The 21,541-nt window shown below is 38.6% G+C and overlaps 2 protein-coding genes and 1 long non-coding RNA gene across 3 annotated transcripts in view; 1 reads left to right on the top strand and 2 right to left on the bottom strand.

Annotated features, from left to right (window-relative positions):
* The window catches only part of kcnb1 (potassium voltage-gated channel, Shab-related subfamily, member 1), a 49,120-nt gene extending 35,468 nt beyond the window's left edge, over positions 1-13,652 (bottom strand). Inside the window, exon 1 of the mRNA XM_055010721.1 lies at positions 13,408-13,652. The gene's annotated coding sequence lies outside the window, so the exon portion shown is untranslated. The remainder of the gene's footprint in view (positions 1-13,407) is intronic.
* LOC129348952 (uncharacterized) overlaps positions 1-21,541 on the top strand; it is a 74,258-nt gene that overhangs the window by 51,846 nt on the left and 871 nt on the right. The window lies entirely within an intron of this gene.
* ptgis (prostaglandin I2 (prostacyclin) synthase) lies at positions 687-9,254 on the bottom strand. Its single transcript, XM_023280327.3, has 10 exons — positions 7,754-9,254; positions 6,932-7,055; positions 6,404-6,579; positions 6,154-6,300; positions 5,958-6,070; positions 5,668-5,849; positions 3,533-3,698; positions 3,053-3,234; positions 1,596-1,747; positions 687-1,012 (listed from the first exon to the last, which is right to left on the bottom strand). The coding sequence occupies exons 1-10, from the start codon at positions 7,822-7,824 to the stop codon at positions 853-855; spliced, it is 1,473 nt and encodes a 490-aa protein (XP_023136095.2). The 5' UTR covers positions 7,825-9,254; the 3' UTR covers positions 687-852.

Raw genomic sequence — 21,541 nt, 5'->3', positions numbered from 1 at the left:
TACGTAGCTACAAAAGCAATAGCAGTGAAATGTCTATTGTAAGTATCAAAAAGCAGAAGTAGCCAAAAATGTACAGCTGCCAACAAATGTTCACATACACTGCTAAAACAATGTATGTCATGGCAAACTTGAGTCTCCAATGACTTCTATCACTCTTAATTTTCTGTCATGGATGGTTCTTCTGCTTCCAGTCAAACTGGTGCTAATGAAGAGGGAGGATTACCTCCACATTCTTCAGGAAAAGCTAAAATCTTCAGCCAAAAGTTTGGGTCTTAGACATAGTTGGATGTTCCAACAAGAGAATGACCCCAACCACTCATCAACAGTGGAAAATAATAGAATTATGGTTTTACCCTGGTCTCCCTCAAGTCCAACATAACCCCCATCAAGAACCGATGGACTGTACTGAAGAAACAAGTCTGCCAACAATCCAACAAATTTAGTTGAACTGCACCTATTCTGTCAATAGAAGTCATCAAAGACACAATCAGAGGCTTTCCAGGAGCTTGAGGATGTAACTTAGGATTCACATTTTTTTACATGTAAGCATCTCCCTGATTGAAAAATTCATGATCTATGCATGAGCAAGTATGCTTCATTAAAAAAATGTAACTGCTGAACACACGATGCCTCCTGCTTCACTGTATGGAGGTAACTTGTAGTATATAGAAAACAAGAAATATCCATTTGACTTGTTTTTTCCCTTTTTATTAAAAATATTATTTTACACACAACAAAGTTAAATATGATTAATAAATGGACGGATTAAATATGACATGGAATAAATAGTGCAACATTACATTCAGTACATTTAACAAAAAGGTTTATCAATCACTGTTTGTATTCATCAAGTCACATTTCATGCTGCGTCCTCTTCAGTCTGTATCGGACCTGCAGATCTCCGTCTGGCTGCAGCATCCCAAAGCCGTAGCGACTGGGATTAACTGATGTTAGTTTAGCCTCAGGGTTGCACATCTCCAGATCAAGATGTGTCAGTAACAGGAACACAAATCTAGAGACACAAGGAGTTTCAGTGTTTAGAGCAGCGACAAACCACTCACCAATCAGCATGACTTATCAGGCAGTGTTAGTAGCAGCACATGCAGGTTTCAAATGACAGAAATTATGTGACAGAAACACCAAATACATCAACGAATCAGATACAAAATAAAATTTACAAAAAGCAGCAAAAATAACAGATTTCCAAAAGCTACATGTCAGCATTAACCAGTTGCCCTTTTCTTTTGCATGTTGTGGATTACACTGACTGACCTTTAGCCTCTGTAACTGGAGATGATGTCTGACATAGACACGCTTTCCCTACTGACTGTCCTCTAGCCTTGTCCATACAGCTCACCACAGAGTAAAGGCAATTACTGCATTACAGCTGGCTGCTAATAATGACAGAGAACATGAAAGCGGGACTGAAATGATAAAAGGGGGAATATTAAGTAAAGATGGATTTTTGCTGTTCTGATCTGGTAATCGGAATGAATTTGCAGGAAAGTCTTTGATGATGAATGCATAATTTTTAAAATTAAGATATATCATGGAACGATCCAAGAAAAAAAAAAAAACGGGATTGTTCCACTCACTGTTTAATGGTTGTAACAGCAAACTCTTTTCCAACACAGCTGTTCCTCCCTGCACCCCAAGGCATAGTGCCATACTTGAGCATTTTCCCATCCTTGTAGAATTTATCCTTCACTGTCATATCTTCATTTAGGAAGCGATCATACTTGAAAATCTGTCGAGGAAGAACAAGAACAAAACGTAAGTTGGGTGCATGCATTACAATATCATACAAGTTTGATTATATTGTATGTGTCATCCTCCATATCTTCTGTCAAATAAATGTTTGATTATTACCTCTAACCACTGAAGACAAATTAAATATGTTCTTTATTCACCATTAATTTGTGGACATTCGCAAGCTTATTCCAAAGGATACATTCTGTCAGGGATTGAAATCACTGTTCTTAATACTGGCTGCTATAGATCAAATTTGATCCTATAAAATGACTTTAAAATCGCACTATGGAGGTCCACAAGAGTAGAAAGTCTTTTACCATTGCAGCAGTCAAATTTGGTATAATGGATGTGTATATCATTTGGATTTTACCAATACTACTTCTTTTACCAATATTGCTTAGTGTCAGGAAGAGAAAAAACTAAATATATTTAGAACAGAATAAACTTTGAGAGTATTTTACTGTGTGGTGTTCATAGTTTTACTTAAGAAAACAGTTTTGGGTACTTCTTCTACCACTTCCAATAACAACATTCCGTTAGAGAAAGTAAAGCAAGTCAGAGTTTGCTTGCGTCCCTTAAATCACTAAATCCCCCTGCTGGTCTAAGTACACTTCAAGTCAAATTTTGACCCTCTCAGATTGAATTGATGAATACAATCTCTAAACTAACAATCAGCTGGCTAATACTCATTTTTAATCCTTAACCCGTGTTTGTATAATTTAGCTAACCCCAAGCTGCTCCCCTACATGACATTTCTCTATCTGTATGTGATGAACTTTCACTGTTTGACAAGACTCATTTCCACTATCATATTCAGATTTGTTGCATCTGTGGCACTGACTCTAGTGAAGTGTAGCCACGCTTTTAAATGCTTAGCTCTCTTTGCCATCATCACTAAGAGCAGGGTTTGTGTGTCTGTGAGAGTTGCTGCCTCCCGTAGCACACAGGCTCGCAGAGAAACACGTCGTCTGGATTGGGAATAGCAAAAATGGTTCACAAATACGTTAGAAGCAGAGCTGGCGGAATAAACTGTGTAAGATAATGTTTATGCAGCAATAACAAATAGCAAATCTATTTCTTAATTCCTCCAGTACCGAGCAGAATTAATAATGTCAAAGCTCATCGATCCTCTGGTCTTTAATAATTTAACCCTGGGGTATGTTTAATATCGAGTTTCGGCACCCATTCCTGGTCTTCATATCCTACAAAGTGTTATATGCTTAGAATGTCTCATACACGGCTGTATTTTCCTGTTTGTGCTGTTAATGCTCTCATGTCTTAGTGCACACATACTAACTACCTGTGGTTCTTGGTGTATCTGTGGGTCCATCTGAGGGCTGAGGAAGGGGAACAGGCATACTCTGTCCCCTCGTCTGAGGTGGTACTCCTGTCCGTTGGCTAGCCGCAGGATCTTGTCCTGCACCACCTCCCTGTTGATCATTACCGCAGCGGTGAGTCGTAGGGTCTCACTCAGAACGCTATCTGCAGAATGGAAAGGACAGCAGAGCAGATGATGTCAGAGGGGTGTCATCGTGAGTTAAATCAGCGGTGCCCTCTGGCGTAATTTAGAGAGGCACAAACATTTACACAGATATGAATATGTGAAGAAAAGCAATCATCATTTAATAGATTCAAAGGTCAAACTTGTCCCGGTCACCGTTTTCGGTACACAAACTTATTTCCAACAAGTCCGACGAGTCTTTGTTTCCATCTGACTGAACCACAAAGTGGAGCAGCTTGAGTGAATAACAGAAAAAGGCTGCTGGCAGCTGTTACGTACCAAACACAGGTGTGCTGTGTGCTTCCAGCAAGCTGATAAGGGGATGCTGTAGGGAAGTATCCTGGAGAGCGGAAAGGCCTCTGATCTCTGACTTAACAGCCTCCATGGCCTCGGGGTGAGTGAGCAGGAAGCCAAGGAGCCAAAAGGCAGCAGGTCCAGCATTGCACTGAAAGGAAAAGCATCCAACACAGCACACACACAAACCTTTATGTAAGTTTCAAGCAGGAAAAACTGCACATAACTGAATGCACATTTTGTACATGTGGACACCAAAAGCACATAAAAACAATACTTCAGAATATTTATTTACAATGTAGAACATTTCAAATTAATATTTCCTGTCATTTCTCTGCACTGCTGCTGTCCGAATGTGACTGGCATGAAGAGAGGCTAGTAAATCAGTGCACGCTTTGAAGACAATGCTGCCAGCATCTCAGGGAGAGACACCTGAGCCTGTCAGACAGTAATTGTTATGGGTTAGGGGAGCTGTTTGTCTGCACATCAGGTCAGCTCTACATTGACAGCTGGGGCAAATGCCCAAAAGCAAGTAAAAGGTGCGTCACATTGTCTTTCTGCCCTCTTAAATCTTCAGATCACCGGATCTGTCACCTCAGATGATGAAATGAGTGTGTTTACGCCAACAGCGTGGGGATTCTTAAAGGAAAAGCTTTGAAATTTAAGGAAGGCTCCAACTATATATTTCAATTTGACTGTGGCATCAAACTTGTCTAACTCTTGATGTAATCAGGGATTTTTTTTAGTTTAAAAAACGTGTGAGGATGAGACACAACAACACATTACATCCTTATCTCGCCTAAAGGGTAAATAACTAATAAATTCATTTCAGCCCATATATATGTTTCAGTCAATAACATTGATTGCTTGTAAATGGAAAGAGGGCAGCAACCTCCAGCTTGTGCAGGACTCGTGATGATGTTATAGGTGGCTTGAGTGAAATCCTAGCATTACACTTTGCTCTGAAATACGCCAATCCTTCCAGAAGCCACATTCACTCTGGCACCTCTGACTAGTCTCACATCTAATCCGTCTATTCTCTGCAGTGGTGCTCCAGTTTCCAACCAAGACTAAGACTGTATGCTCCAATATCCGGGCAGACAAGAAAAAAATGCACAAAGATGCTTGAGGACTGGCGGTCTTTTCCTAAACAAGCAGAGCGGCTATAAGAGCCTGCAGTGGGTGGTCTGACAGAGGTTTGTTCTTACTTAAATGCTATGCATGGATGTTAAAGGATAAACACCCCTTGTTGAAGGGAGACCGTCAGGTTAGCAAAGGACTAGAACTATTACAGATGAAATGTAGCATAGATAAAGAGCAGACACAAAGACAGCTTGCTATCTCCCCCACCTGGAAGCAAGAAGTAATGCTACCATACTGCTCTGAACTTGCATGGACTGGACAACAATTCTGTATTGAATTGACACCTGTGTCAATATTGCTAATAAAGTCAACCTCTTTTACCATAGTCATCCTAAACTAAATAAATTAGATTTGAACAAGACTTCATGGACAATAACAGGGTTACCGATTAACCTAAGAGGGAATTTTGCACTGGACAGAGTATCCAAGAGAGATTAATTCTTGTATTTAAACAACCTCTGTATCCATGCACACAGGTTACACAACACTGTGAGGAGTTGCACTGTAGCAAGCAGAGAAAAGATGAGTACAACTTCCAGGTATGAGTGCTTAATACTGTGTGACGCATGAAAAAAGAGGAAGCAACTCAGCTCAGTTTTCCTGCACACTGTTTACACGTGTAATTACTAAATTTCAAGCAAGATAAGCTGACGTGGAGACTGATTCACATGACCAAAATTGGCAAATATTCCCTCTGAGCTACAGGTTGAGGCAGGTCACTCTGAGTAACTTAGCAGTGAGGAATCCACTCTGTCTCACTAATGCATTGTTGGCAGCTCTGAGCACCATGGAGAGGAATTCAAGCATTCAGCCAGGGCGTGGAAAGCTTGTATGTCTTGGTATCACCTCAAGGCCTGGTATGTGTGTGTGTGTGTGTGTGTGTGTGTGTGTGTGTGTGTGTGTGTGTGTGTGTGTGTGTGTGTGTTTGTGGTTTGTGTATTGTGTGGGAGAGAGACAGACAATAAAACAGCTCTCACCTGTGTGGTCCACAGCTGCAACAGCGCGGCTCTTTTCTGCATTTCTGCATCTATTCCCTCCTCCTGCAGGAAGCGATGGTAGCTCTGCTGCCAGGAGTTTTCCTGCGACCCTCCGCTGAGGCAGCCTGGAGACAGCAGCTCCCACAGTCGCTCCCGGGATGAGTTGGCTGCTTTCATTTCCTCTGTTGGCATAAATTCACACTTACTCGACTGTGCTGTATAGATGTAACGCTAGATTGGCTCCTGAAAGCCAAACAAATTTCAGTTTCATTTACTACTGTACAGCTTACCTCTTTTGAGTGAGCAGCGAGCCAGTTTGGTGAGAAGATCATCAAACTTGCGGAACTCTTTATAGACTTCTGCAGTATTGTCTCTCCTCTCAAACAATGTAAGATAGCCAGCCCTGAAAACAACATTACATTTAAAAACTCTTGGCTTTATCTTTTTATTTAGAGCATTTTTCTAGATTAAAATGCTGCAAGTTACCTGAAAAGAAGGCTGTAACAGAGGCTAAAGAGTCCATCCTGTCTCCACTCTGAAGGGCCACAGCCTTTGTGGTTACTGAGGAGCAGGTTCTGAAGGTGAGTATTCATACAACTGCTGAACTTGAAGAGACTGAGACCTTGAAAATGCCTGAGGAAAGCAACGTAATGCTGATATTAAGATTTGCAACACTTATTTAAAATATATCAGTTAGTGAACCATAAAGTCTGTGGACTAAAGATGCATTCATTACTTTTTTATCCATTTTCTCTCTGACGTAGGTTTGACATTTGGCAGCTGCAGTCTGAAGATCCTTTTCAAAAGCTGGGTTTTGATGTGGGAGAAGTCGAAGCAGACTGTGTCATTCAGCACATTATCAAAGGAGTTCGGGTCTAATAGCACTGTCACATAATGACCAGCAACACGGACCTGTGAAGACATCATTTCAGTTGTTCAAACAGGCACTACTTTGAAATGGCTCTTATTAGAGTTTTTCTACCCAAAAATGCCTCCTTTTGTGGATTAAGCAACACTGGAAAAAGAACATCATGTGGTGGCCTCCACAGAGCTAATTTCAGATTAAAAGTATTATGACAGACTAATTAACTTAAAGCCACCTCGCACGTTAATGTTCTTTTAAAAGTGATGCAGTCATGCACACGCACTTTGTTCTTGTGCCTTTTAGCTCCTGATTAGTCATTTCAGACTTCTTGTTTTTTGATGCAAAAAAACCCACTCTCAAATTGAGAATCAAATGTTTGCAGTCATTTTTAGAACTTACTGTGAATATATCTCCATGTTTTTCTTTCATCCGGCCCAAAAACTTTGCAGCATCTTTTCCAAACTCCAGAGCATGTCCAAGCCATGGAAGGAAACCTTTGTCCAGAGGAGGCTCATTTTTTTGTCTGTCAGATACAAGGAAATGCATCTAATTTGCAACATTGTGACAGAGTTTTGCTTATCTACATTTCACACATTCATGAATCTCACCCAACAGGTTTGGCATTTACATGAAGTCAAAAGAGCTTCATTTTTCTGGTTACAAAACCACAAAGGCATGTAGGCCACAGTATAAATCAGCAAAATCATTTTGAGTTTCTATGTGTTATGTTGTTTAAAAATAACACTAAATGCTAAAGTTTTCTGTATTTAATTTCATCATTGATACAAGCTTATTTAGGATTGCTTTTTGGGGGGGGCAGGAAGCATTTTTCACCTTTATTAGAAAGTGAAAACAGACAGATAAGGGAGAGAGCAGGAGGAGTGACATGAAATAAAGATCCAGCTAGTCAGGAACTGAACCTGGGACTCACTGCCCAGAGCAATTGCACCCATGTAGTATGTAATTACTTGGCTATCAGGTCATTCAGTTTATAATTTAAACAACTGATTTAATTTGAATAAATCTAATACTATTTTCTATTGCCTTTGATTGAGGTTAAAGATTCTTATCTTCAGAAAATAACAACTGTAAAGTTTTCCTAAATGTTAACACTTGAAAAATGCTCTAGCGCAGTATTTTACAAAACTTCAGACACATACAACCTATGAAAACAGCCTTTGGTATCAATTTTATATCTGCAAAAATCAAAATGTTATTTACCTTGTGCGAGAGCAGTAAATGAGAATTAGTATAAGCAGTCCTTTAAGAAGTAGAAATATAGTCCACAGCATGTTTCTGTTGAGCTGTCCTGTAGATAATTTACTCCATAGCTGCTGGCAACTCACTTATAGCTCTGAGCCCGGCTCAGCTGTAACTACCACTTGCTAGGGGGCGCGGAAAGGTGTGGCTGGTGACAAAAGTGTTACGCAACACTGTTACAGACAGTGTCAGACACCACAAAACCGCCATGTCCCCAGTAAGTCACATAAACGTTAGCTACTTTAAAAGATTGCTATCTGTCACCACTATTTAGCGCCCTGTTCACAGGAAGTTACACTTGACAGAATTATGTCAAACAAGCCTGATCATGATTTCTCTTTTTTGCTTCATATGTGCATGGGAAAGCCACATGCCAAAAAATTTCACAGACATGACATCATCAGTCAGTCAGGTTTCATTGAAAGAAGTGATGTCAGAAAACACATATGTAATGTGTGACACTGACTACTTTTCACGGTTTGTTTTCTATGACAACATCCAATTCCCCTAAAGCATTGTGAAATGTCTATTTTTATCTCTGTGACTTACGAACAGTGACGGGCAAGTGCCTGATGACACACTAAAACTAAGGAGTGATTTGACTAATTTGGAAATAGAGATAAGATCTGTCACAGTTTCGGCTTTGTTTTGTCAGTTATGATACACTAATTCAAAGTGCTGTTTTGTAAGTGAATTAGTGAAATATCGGTAAATCACATCTTAAAGGTGTGAACTAAATACAAAAATAAAAATGAAATGCTTGTAAAATGTAGTAAATGATGCAGTTAAAAGAAAGAACAGCATTAATTATTGGGTTTTAGATGGTTGCTTTGTGTCAACAGGAACAGCAGAGGGCAGTCATGCACTAATTCATGGTTTCCGCATGACAGAGAGACTGAAGGCCACAGCAGTCAGTTCTGTTCATAGAACAGGAAGTGCTCACTGGTCTGTAGATGATTTTATTGCACCTCATATCAATCACAGATTTGCACATGGGGCTCCTGGGTATTATTCTGAAAGGCTTTCTGTGACTTTGCACTTTTGCACTCGGCACTGCCCTTCTGTGGATATGATCACAGTTTATTCTTGAGAAAATTCACAAATCTCACTTTAGGAGAAATAAGGATACACTTTAGTGGACAGAGAAGGATGGCTCTTGTCAACAAGAGGGGGAAGTTGACTTTTTACTGACCAAAATACCTGCAGTGGTACCTTCAGGCATTTTTCAATGGGGTGGCCAAATTAAAATCTCGGGGTGGCACAGAAAACTACCAATACAGAGTTTCAGCAATTCTGCAACAAATGCTGCAACAGCATCACAGAAACCACATGCCTTGGTTTTCTTATTGTGCAGTCAAATATCTTAAGTGCACAGACTAACACAGGTAATATTTTAATTATGAGGGTGACCACATTCAGAATAGCCCAGGAGACCAGATACTGCTGAGTATCTGAGGGGGAAAAGTTCACCCATAGTCGAAACATCCATTGTTTATGATTTCTATAATTAAAAAATTCTGTCCATAGTGATGATGATTTATCTAACAGCAGCAACTTATGGTAGAAGAAAATGCATACGCATCAAAGAACACAATTTGTCAATGCTGCAAATATGCAGCATTATGAGACAGAAAAATCTCCCTAATAACACAAATTAGATACAACGAAAAATATGACTTAAAAAACTGACTTCTGATAAAAATCAGACTGTAAATAAAATATGACCATTTCTGATCTTGATCAATCCTATATCCATGTTGGAGATTGTTTATAATTCCAAGTGTTTAATGAAGTTACAGTTGTGTTGTGTAAATGCACACACCTCCTTCCCCTTCATAGATCCTCATCTGGGTCCTGCTGCTGTTTGAAATTGTGGGTATTTATTTAATGAACTAAGGGGAAAGACTCCTACAAACAAGAAACTAAACTTCAATTCCGGTTCATGTTTTGAGGCATGCTCACACATATCTGTCAGCCTCAGTCACAAACTGTCTTTTGTGCTATGTGATGTTTACAGACTCATTGTTTACAGTCATCTAACGCTGCTTTCACTTGCACTCAGACACAAGAGTTGCATGCACTTAAATTTGGACATTAGATTCTCAGTGAATAAATTTGGCAGATCAGATCCTGGGTAGTGAGATCCAGTGAGATTTCAGGGCTGGTTGTGGCACCATCTTGGAGATGCCACTGACTGGTTCTAACATTAAAATCAATCAGAAGCCAAATGCAAGTTTGTGTTGACCACCAATGTTAACTACCAACTTCAGTTCAATAGCTAAATAAAGTAATACCGTTGTAGTTAAATTCAAGTAAAAACTTTCAATGTCCTCAAGTAGGCATTAAAAACTCAAACCAACACTGGCTTCATTTGGTTAAAGTTGATGCACATACTGAAGTGTATTTCTTGGTATTATTGCAAAGTACAGCATGTCCTTGAAATATAGTTGGTGGTAGGCATTTCTTAAGCCTTAATGTGTGAAAACCAAACATTAGCTAATTCTTGCAGTAACTCTCAAGGACTTCTGGCTGCTGTAAATGGGAAGCTTCTGTTTCTAGATGTGGATGTTGGAGCTTTTAGCGTGAAGGAAGGACCCTTACTGCTGCCTTTGGAGAAGCCCTGCAGACATAGTGTCTGGATCTCCCTGGAGATGCTCCTCTCCCAGGTGCTGACCAGCTGAGACCCATGACTCATGTCTTAGTGGGAGCTGAGGCTTCCCCTGAGTTAAGTCTTGGGATTTTAGTCATGGTAGTAGTGGTTCAAATGCATCCACCAGTGGGTTTACAGTGCTCTCAACAGGTCTGTCAATTTCCATCTCCACAGGAATACGTTCAATACAGTTCAGAAATGCTTCACTGTGTTGACTTCAGTTACAATACAATGTGGAATCTGTGCAATAGTAACTTTAATTACCTGATTGACTTTACGTTTTTTGTACGTTTTATGGAAAAGTGAGCTTAATATATATATATATATATATATATATATATATATATATATATATATATATATATAATATATATATATATATATATATATATATATATTATATATATATATATAAAAATAAAAGGGCTGGGACTTTAACGCGTTCATTTCGATTAATTAATTACAGCAAAAATAACGCATTGAAATTAATAACGCAATTAATTGCACCCTCCTCAGTTCCCTCATTTCTGGCACACCGGTAACGCTGATGAACACTCCAGCCCAGTAGGTGGCGGTAATGAACCTAAAGTCTGTTTGTAGCCATGAAGAAGAAGCACAGGAAGCACTGAGTGAAGTCAGGCACTGGTAAACAGTGAAGGAAGACCAGATTGAGCTTGTAGGACAGAAAGTTTTCTTTTAAAAATCTTCCCGATGACAGCTTGGATAAAAGCCTGGTTGTGTGCAAATTGTACAACAAAGAGTTTCTGATCACTGCGTCATTTCAAGCCGACGGTATCACCTCAATGTAAAACATGTTGCTGTAAGCACCAGACCTAACGTTAGCTACGAGTCATGCTAACGGCTAACGGTGTAGCCATCCCATAATAGACCACTTTTCTAGAAAGTCTTAAAATGTTGAATAAAATCACTATAATTGCACTTAGATTTGCAGTAATCTGTGAATGTAGCAGACAGATGAAAAATGCATATAAATAGAAATGAAATTTTTGTGGTTAAGTTTTTACTCCGTCGAGGCTCTGCCTCCTTGGAGGAGGAATAACCTAAACCACAAAAATATCTCTTTTAATAACTTAATTATAAACTTTTTGTTTATAAAAAAATTACATAAAAATCGATATTCCTATAAAAAGAATCATCAAAATTACACCATTTATCAGACCCAGAAAAGATGAAAACAGAATGAATCTCTGGATTTTCGACTTTCTGAAGCTCCTTGAACTACTTATGCTGATTTTATGTGCCATACAGTGGAAAAAAACAACTAAATTCAGGCTTTAAGTCATCAAAATCACTTTTTTCTATATGTCCCATTTTCTTTTTTTAAAATAAATTTTAAATTATAAACATATGTCTATTTATTGATTCAACTATCAACCACAGTTTTATTTGAACTGAAAAACTTCCCTTATTGTGTCAAATGTTGCTATTTGACAAAACTGCAATTATTGCGATTAATTACAAAGCCTGTAATTAATTAGATTAAATTTTTTATTATCACGTCCCACCACTAATATATATATATATATATATATATATATATATATATATATATATATATATATATATATATATATATATATATATATATATATATATATTAGGGCTGGGCGATATGGCCTCAAAAAAAATCTCCGATTTTTTCACAAAAAATCCTGATTCACGATTTATCCGATTTTTTTTTTTCCCCCTACCTAATCTCCTCACGCCGGAGTCCAGTCTACTTTATGCAAATGAGCTACAGCCCTCTCCAGGTAAACGCTCCGGATTGCAGCTGGAAATGCGCTGCATGTGGCATGCTGGTCCGGTTGCGGTGCGTTTCCCGCTGCGATCCGGTGTGTTTACCCAGAGAGGGCTGCAGCTCATTTGCATAAAGTAGACTGGACTTCTACTTTATGCAAATTGGATGCTGCATGCGGAGATTCCACGCATCATGAAACTGTCCTCAAACTTCTAAACTAGACGTCGGTGACCTATAACGAGGACAGATTCAGCTGCTGCACAGATGATTTCTCGCCTCAAATGCTTTCAGAAATACTTTTCACTGACGTGTTTTTGAAATAAAAGGGAAAATTTGCGGCCGAGCCGCTGTGTTTATCCGACTCATCTGCAGGACTGTCCAGCTGAACGCTCGGTGACGTCACCACGTAGCGGCCCGCTGTGGCTCAGTGCTGTCATGTGACCATGTTGTGGTCCGCTAGTGACCGCCGTCCGTGCGATTTTCAGATGCGGTGCGTTGCCGTGCGGGAAAATAGCATCTAGTGGACACGCGCCTTTAGAGCTGCACCGCTCGCCGCCATGTTGTTTGTGTATCAAGCGCGGGGGGGAGGGGGCGCGCACTCTGAACTACGGGAGCCCAGAAGGAAGGCGTTGGTGGCGGATGTTGATGAGAAAATCGATTTTCATTAAAACAAATCGACATTACGTACAAAGTCGAATTTTATATATATATATATATATATATATATATATATATATATATATATATATATATATAGACACACACATACATACATACATACATACATATATGCTGTATTTAAGTAACATAATGAGTGAAGTTACTGGCAAAACATTATTTCTGCAGCCCTCTGATGCCCTTTACTGTTAAATCACATTTTCTCTACTCCATTATTTTCATTGCCATGAAGTCAGGACTCATATAAACCAAAATAAAAACCAGACGCCTTTCTCAGATGTCAACACGTGTCATCTTTGACAGAGTTGCATTTTAAATATATAATGATGACAAATAGCCCGACACTAATGTCCTTCCATAACAACACAGTGACTTACTGTTACAGCCTGGGTCACTGTATTCTAGTATTTTCTGACAAAGTAAAACTAAGAGTGACATCATGATGTTAATCATTTTAACTTTTTCTCTTAACTGAAACGGGAGACATGTTGAGTCACTGTTAATTTCACAGCGTGGTTTTAAACTTACCTGTCGGCTCAGCCCACTCCTGTAATGTTGCCTGGCTGTAGCTTAAACTGTGCAAAGACGTCATTCTGTGCGACTCCAAAACTTAACAGCATCTACTGACTCAAGAGAAGTTAAGAATAAAAAGCTTAATCGGTAAAACTCCGGCCGATGATAACTATTTTTGAAAAGGGCTATAATCTACCGATTCAATCGGCCGGCCAATAAATCACTTCGGCCCTACTGTTTACCGTCTTCCAGTTGCTTGGTTCTACCACTACCGAATCAACTGCCCATTTGCGCATGCGCGACGGCATGCGCGACGGCAAGTCTCCTTGGACAAACAGCCTGAAATGCGTTACCAGAGACGTTTCAGGGATTTTGAGTCATTCTGCGCTGCAGATGCGTTAATTGCGTTATTTTAAAAAAATCATTAAACATGATGATGGCTTAATCCACACTATCACGTTCATTTTGGCAGCCTTAGAAGAAACATGAGGAATATTATGGAAATGGAAGTACCTGAGGATTATCTAAAATGTGGAGTCTGGATTCACGGCAAGTCAAAGTACGAAATATTTTTTAAAGGTTCGTCTGAGTGATGGCGGAGAATCATGTATGGTATGAAATGACATGAGATTAGAATACTTTGATGACGAGGTGTTTCGAATGATTGTAGTTTTTTTTTTTTTTTTTTATTCATGACAGTCATATTGGATGTTTTATTGTTTATCCAAGCTCCCATCAGATGACTCTGATGGGGCAAATATGCAATGAGAAGTGTAAGCTGGTCAACAACAGGTGTACAGAGTGAAACGTGTTCAATAAGAGACACTCAGAGGTTTGAACTTGATAGCTGTCGGTGAGGATGTTTTTATCAAACAGTGAATATAATTCTTTTTAGTTTGCCGCTGAGCTGCGTTTCCCTACAGCGGACTGATGCTGGTGTACTGCTGTTTTCAGAGTATGCTGGATGGTCAGTAAATCAACGTTGTAGCGGAACACTGATGGGACAACGTCAGGTTTTAGTCTACTGGGCTGTGAACAGCTAGCTTGCTCCACCACCTTCCAGTTTTCCTCCAGAAGGTGTTCACTACAAACCCTGGAGTCAGATCCCATTGAGGGATCGTTCTCTTCAGTGCTGCTAGCAGCGTATTGGTTGATGACATAGTCTGATGTCACCAACATCTTCAGTGATTTTCGTTTGTCAGAAGTTCAAGATGGCGACTCCTTAGTGGGTGAAGAAAATGTTCGAGCCAAACTGTTCACTCGTTGTTACAAGACTTTTGGATCCACATTATTTTCCAGCAATGTGAAGAAAACATAAGTTCGGGGTTCCTTTTGGTTTGTCTTCTTGAAACGTGGATTTCGGACCGTGTAGATATTTCAAGCGTGTGTGATTAGCTTCAGAAAAACAAAGAGACAAGGTTTGTTATGAGAGTAACTGCTGACTTTAGCTGTTGGTCATCATTATTCTCCAAAGTCTGGCTCTCCTTCTAATAACTGCTCTGATCTGGTAAGAAAAGTAGTTTCTGCTGTGTTTATGACCTGGCTCAAAATGGCCACAACAAAAGGACAGACTTGTATTGCGTCTTACTTTTTTATCGTACTTATTTTCAGTAATGCATTGTATGTGAAGCACAAACATAAGCTCAAAAGATCCATGAAATTCTGCCATCACAGCACACTTTTGGCGAATTTGACAACCTAATCACCCCAATGCTAACATACCTATTAATTAACAGCCCAAAGAACTGGAAGGGATCCAGTACTTTACACAAGGGTGTGAAAATATCACAAATAAAAAGACAAATTATACTGTAAAATGCCACCTGTGATGGATATATTATTAATATATTAATATTCTAACACAATAAATATAATATTGGACATTGTCGGCCTACATTTGTATGTTTTTGGACAACACGTCGATATTCATGGAGTTTTAAGGTGCAACTCACCAAAATTCAGACATCTACCCCAATCCACCCTACAAAGTTGAGGTGTCCAAGCACAATCAAAAATTCAGATGTCCACCATGCAGTCACTATTGAAAAGGAAGATGACCAATTCTTTGCTAAATTCTCAAAGAATCCTCCAAGAAAGAGGAGGAGGATCTGCAAAGAAAGAACTTTGCTTAAAGGCATTACAATGAAATTTCAGTTGGCATTTCAGAGATCTCCGACGACAGCGGTTTCCCACGAAAGGATTAGGATAAGGATAAACTTTATTGATCCCACAGTGGGGAAAGTTCACCGTTACAGCAGCTCCAAAGAAAAAGTATAAAGACAGTGCAGGAATAGATAAGAAAAAGAAACACAGTGCGAAGAGAAAGAGGAAGATCTCTGAGGTGAGAACTCTGCTAAAGAGGCCCAACAGGGAAGTTTTCTCTTCCACTGTGATCCGGCTCAAACACTCAGACATCAACCCAAATCGAGGAAAAGACAAGGAAGTAACTGAGACGCCGACAAAGGTATGGATCATTGAGTTCAGTTACATTGAACAAGTGTATATATGAGGATTTTGGGGAGAATCTCGGACCTAATGCCAAAGATGAGTGATTTTACAAGGGAGGCATGCAATGGAGCGGCATCCTTTCCTGATTTTATGCCAAGCTGTCCAAACAGAGTCCCCCTGACATTTGGTCATCCATGCCAGAGGCAACGATCTGGGCCTTGTGTCTCCCTGGGAAGTTGCTGCTACAATCGAGAGGGACTTTATGCAGCTCCACAAGGAATTTCTTTCCATGATAATTGCATTTTCCAGCATTAACGAGTGGGAAGCGTGGCGATACAGAAACCCAGTGAGTGTCAGTGACAACAAGAAGACTCAACAAATACATCAGAAGACTGGTGACTGCTTTCTCTCTCTTCAGAGATCTGCTCTGAGAAATCTGCCAAGTTTGACTAGCTACAGGTAAGGGTGTAGATCAGTAATTTGTTATTAATGTCCTTCCATCTAAAATCATCACATTTTTAGAACAGCTTCTGTGTGACCGTCATTGATTTGCCTCAAATTTTAATGGCATAAAAATATTTTATATCAATAAAACTATACATTTATTTCAGCTTACGTAAAAGGTGAAAGGTGGATATTAATAAAATATTATTCTATACTTTGCTTTATCCTCTGTTGGGTCTTGGGAGCTGAAGTCTGGCTGGTTCCAATCCAGGACCTTCCAGCTGTGAGGCAACAGAGTTAGCCATTGCACCAATATAACACTCATACTTAAAAAAAAAAAAAAAAAAAAATTGAAATATAGAAACCTATTCATTGATTGATTTTTTAATATATTCATTATATATTCATATATTTATATATACATGCATATATTACATTTGCATTTAATAATAACATAAAATACTAATAATTTTTTGGAAATTATGTTGAAATCTAGATTTTTTTTTTTTCAAAAATCTTTCTCTTTTATGTCACCAAATCCTCTGATAACTTTAGCGATTTCATATCCCTGTATTTTCCTCAATGTTGGCATACATTATCCCAAAATATTAGAATTTGTGAATAGCATCCATGGTCCAAACTGTCTACAACATTGTTGTTGTGATTGGAGTTTTTTACTTTTAATATAGGGTGAAAAAAACCCAAACATTTAAAAGTCAAATTTTTCCACCATATTCTTTCTATTTCTTTAAAATTTTTTGCTGAATCTTTTGTTGCCCCCATAGAACACCAATCCTCCTGTTCATTTTATATTTCAATTCCTTTGTTGCTTAAATGTACCTTTCTGTTTGTGAAGACCTCGGTATTAATTAGACAAAGTTTTATTATTTATCAATTTCTGAGCTTTAATCAGAATATCTATCTCTGTGTTGTCTTCTTTAGATATTTTTATTATTTTTTATGGTCTTGAATTCTCCCTTCAATGTACATAGCACTGTCACGAACAGTCCCATCTGTGAGCGCAAACTTTCACAAATAAATTAATAATACAGAAGTTAACTAGTGGTATTTTCTGAACAATAGGTACCTGCATGTCACAATAATACAAAACAAAATATAGAATACTTTTTTATGTGAAATGTTTGATCACAAAACAAAAAAAGTTATTTTCTTTGAACTTTTAAACTAAATTGTGTCCAAAGAATCTATAATAAGAATAAACCCGAGGAATGTCAGTGTTTATGCATTGTCTCACTTAACTAGGCATATGTGGGTGTGTGCCACTGTCTGTTTGCACATCTGCACTGGAGTATAATCAAAGCTTATCACAGAAACCTGCAGCGCCTTCCACCTGCTGCTGAGAAGTGCAGATTTTGACACTGAGGTGAAGTAAGTCTATGACTTGCTACCTAAAATGAAAAACTAACAGATTAACAAGCCCAAACTAATGTGTCAACATGCACTTTTCATGTCAAGTATTGTTAATTAGCATAAAAATCAACACAGCAAAACATTGAATATTTATCTGCATTTAACGTTAATAAAGAGAAAAAAAACAATAGTTTTATCAACCCCCAAAAATTACATTTTAGGAATGTCCAACTTGAGACTTGATATTTTGGTGACAGAACTATTGTCGGCTGAAATTAGCACTGGTTAAACAGCCTAGTCAAACTGAACAGCCACCTTATTTTGCTGGTAAGACAGCTGTCAAAAAACATATCACATAACTTCACCTAAAGGGCATTAAAATAGTAATTTCAGGTTTATTCACACGTACATCAGTCTAAAGTTGCCGCTAGCTCATAGCTAATATCCTGTGTGCTCTTCACAAACAGACCAGTGCAGCTCATGTGAAGCTTGAATTCCTTCTGCAAACACTGAAATTATAATGCACATAAATTATTTCTATTGTGTCATTCAGAGCAGATGGTTGATGTACAGGTATGTGGGTTTTAAATATAGCTACACAAACATATAAAGCCACACATATATTGTCTTTGTTATGTATCTTTATTGTATATATACACAATTCTCTAAAGTAGCCTTTAAAAGTTCAACTAATGTGAAAACCTGATAGAAATTGCAAAATATGAACCCTACACTATGAAAGTAAAATGACAGGAACACCTTATCATTCGAATGTTTCAATGAAGGAAATTGACTGTAATATACGAAAATGCTGAAGCTTAAGTGAATTTCCAAACCGCTTTCTATCAGCTGAGGAAGTCCATCTCAGTTAAATCCATACTGTACACCCAGGTACAGTTAGATTCTCCATGTTCAGCAGATTTGTTTATGTAATAAATGAAGCACACTCTGAACAAACTGCTTAAAACTGTCCGGTGGGACGTTACGCTTTCACTGTTTATTGCGTTCCATTTCAAGTCTGAATCAAGCTTACATTGTCTTAATCTCTACATCTCCCAAAGGAGAAGCAACCAGCACAGTTCTAGTCAACAGAGGCAGGCTCTCAGGAATAATGCTGTTATTATGTTAATGACCCTAAACAGTCTGTTTCATAAAAAGTGGGGTGTGGTGCACTGGGAACCAAATGACGTTAAACAAACTGCCTCTGCTATAGGCTAATCGAATATCTCATACAACATCACTCACCACAACTAGTAGCACTTTGCTTCTATTAACTATCTTGTTGTTATTGTCACAGACAAAAAATGCTCACACGCATTACAGCTGTGCATTAAAACATATGCTTTACTCAGAAACTGGGGTAAAACTCAACATTTTTGCCATTAATCCTGACCAGGTTGGCAAATATAAGAGACTCAAGTCATAATCTGAGCTAGGTCTGACATGCTGCAAAATGCAACACAAAATTTAGGATTTGTCAAAAACAAATGTGCATGGTTTAGATTCTGCCGCACTTTACGCCCAAATGTACACTTGATTCATTAGTTTATTTGAGAGGTGTGTGTGATCTAATGCTGCCCTGTATGAAAACTCCTTAAGACATATGCCTTATTTAATTAAACATTTATCATATTCTGGTTGGTAACGGTTAAATAATAAACAAGCTACTCTGTGTAAAGTCATCTTTTATTAAATTTAAACATGACATTGTGCACATTAAGCAGAATGCTGAATAATTATGCTGTAAAGACGACTGTAAATGTTGTATTTACACAAAGAAGGATCTTTATTAGCCTCCTGAAGGAAGCTAATCTGTTCTTGGTGGACCATATGATGATCATTCCTCCTGTAAAGGCCTGTAAGTGGATGGTGTTAAAGTTTCCGTGGCCTAGTTAGATGCAGCTTTTTCACATTATTCTCAAACCCACCCCAGCGTTTTATCAGGCACACTCCAAGGCCAAGTAGTGGTGAGTAACATTTGCTCAGGAAATTAGGAGTTGGAGTGGAGATTGCCTGGTGAGAACTGAAGGGTTCTGCTGCAGATTTCTCCTGGGCTCTCTCCCAGCTTTACAGTTGTCACAGGCTGACAGTTGCCCACAGATTTCCTGAGAATTTGGTGCAAAGGCAGATGGGAATCTCCCAACACAGATCAAAATGCAATCTTTTAGCAAGCGGAATTATCCCGGGCCTGTATGTCAGTTTACATTCCTCTGAGACAAAAAACACATTTTGGGAGGCTGTAGGATCAGATATGTAGCACACAGTTGCACTTGAGAAGATGCAGGAAATTATTTGACAGTTCTTGTCAGCAGACTGCTACAGCGAAGCACACAGAATGGGGAAAAGCAGGGCAGTGTGACACACTGAGCCATGCTGACTTTCTCTTAGGAAATGCTCCATCAATGTTGCAACTATAGATATAAAGGGTTTAGTTGCACCACATGTCTTTTCACAACAAGCCAGTTTCCCCCAATTAAAAAAAAAAAAATCATTTCAAGTTGTTGGCTGAAGAATAGAAATGCAAAGATTTTTGCTCATTTCAGTGGCAATTGTGTTGCTTCTCGGTTTTCTACCAGAATTTTCAATTTCTGTAAACATTGGATCCTCTTTGATACAGTGCCAGCAGATGAAGGTGATGTACGTGAACACAACCACAAGGAACAATTCAATTTATTGACCAAAAATGTCAATGGATGTAATTGTCTTCTGTGGAAAACCTAAGAGTACCCTGGCCTATGGAGCTCCTTTAGCAGAAAGAATCTCTTGTTGGCATTTCGACTGTCCACCATTGTCTGACATCCTTTTGTTTTTTTCAATGCTTCAATGCAAAATTTCTTTAGTCCTAAAATATGATCTGAGGATTGATTTGCATATGCTCCCCATCTCAAATCCCTCCACAACAAATCATTGACTTTCCTAAACCCCATTTTTTCTTTTTGAGCGATTCCTCGGTGGATTTGTTTGTCTGCTTAGGATGATTATGCTGTTGAAGGGTCCAATTCTATTTCAGCTTCAACTTTCAGACAGATTTCTTCATATTATCTTCAAGCACTCTTTAATATAATACTAAATTCATAATTGAATCAAAGACTGCAAGCTGCCCAGTCCTTGCGGCAGTAAAACAACCGAAGACCATAACTTTCCCACCACGCTTCATAGTCAGTATTCTCCTGAAAAACTATGATGTGGACCAGACATGTCTACTGTTTTTGTCTGTTCAGAACACATTATTCCAAAAGGCCCCAATTGGACAGTAAAAGCTTTTACATTACAAACTTCCCATGTCAAATTTGTGTTTCTTGGTTGCAGATGTATGCACTGTGACACCAACAGTTACCTGCAAATCTTGTGCTAAAATTCTTTAGAGACTTCTTTTTGCATCGAATGGTCTGCTGTTGGGTTTTTAATTGGCTGGTGTGGACATTCCTAAAGGAAAAAACAGCCATCATTTGCAATTGTTGTCGCTTTTATGTGATTTTTCTTACATTGGAATTATTTATTCCAAATAGTTTTGAGTGCTTTTTGAAAGTATCTTGCATGACTGATTTTTGTTTGATTTTGTTCTGCAGGCCTTTCAAGCTGTTTAGGTCTTTGTATGGTGATACGACATCCCCCAACGATGAAGGACATAAGACCCCAGATGTCAGAGGTTTCAACAAGACAAGAAAGATTTCTGTTTTCACTTCCTTAAGAAGTTCTAATCACTGACTAATCAGGAACCCCTGATTCTAATTTTATAGAGCTGAAGATGTGATAAATGCAGGTCTGGCCATTTTTCTATTTAAAGGAAAATGACTTCAGAATGCCAATTTTGTGTGTCATTTGTTTGAGAATATCTCTACAATTTAATTTAGCAGACACTTTTATCAAAAGGGATGTATATCTG

This window comes from Amphiprion ocellaris, chromosome 5 (assembly GCF_022539595.1).
Source record: "Amphiprion ocellaris isolate individual 3 ecotype Okinawa chromosome 5, ASM2253959v1, whole genome shotgun sequence".
In the NCBI taxonomy this organism is placed as follows: Eukaryota; Metazoa; Chordata; class Actinopteri; family Pomacentridae; genus Amphiprion; species Amphiprion ocellaris.
This window is presented reverse-complemented; position numbering and strand designations above follow the sequence as displayed.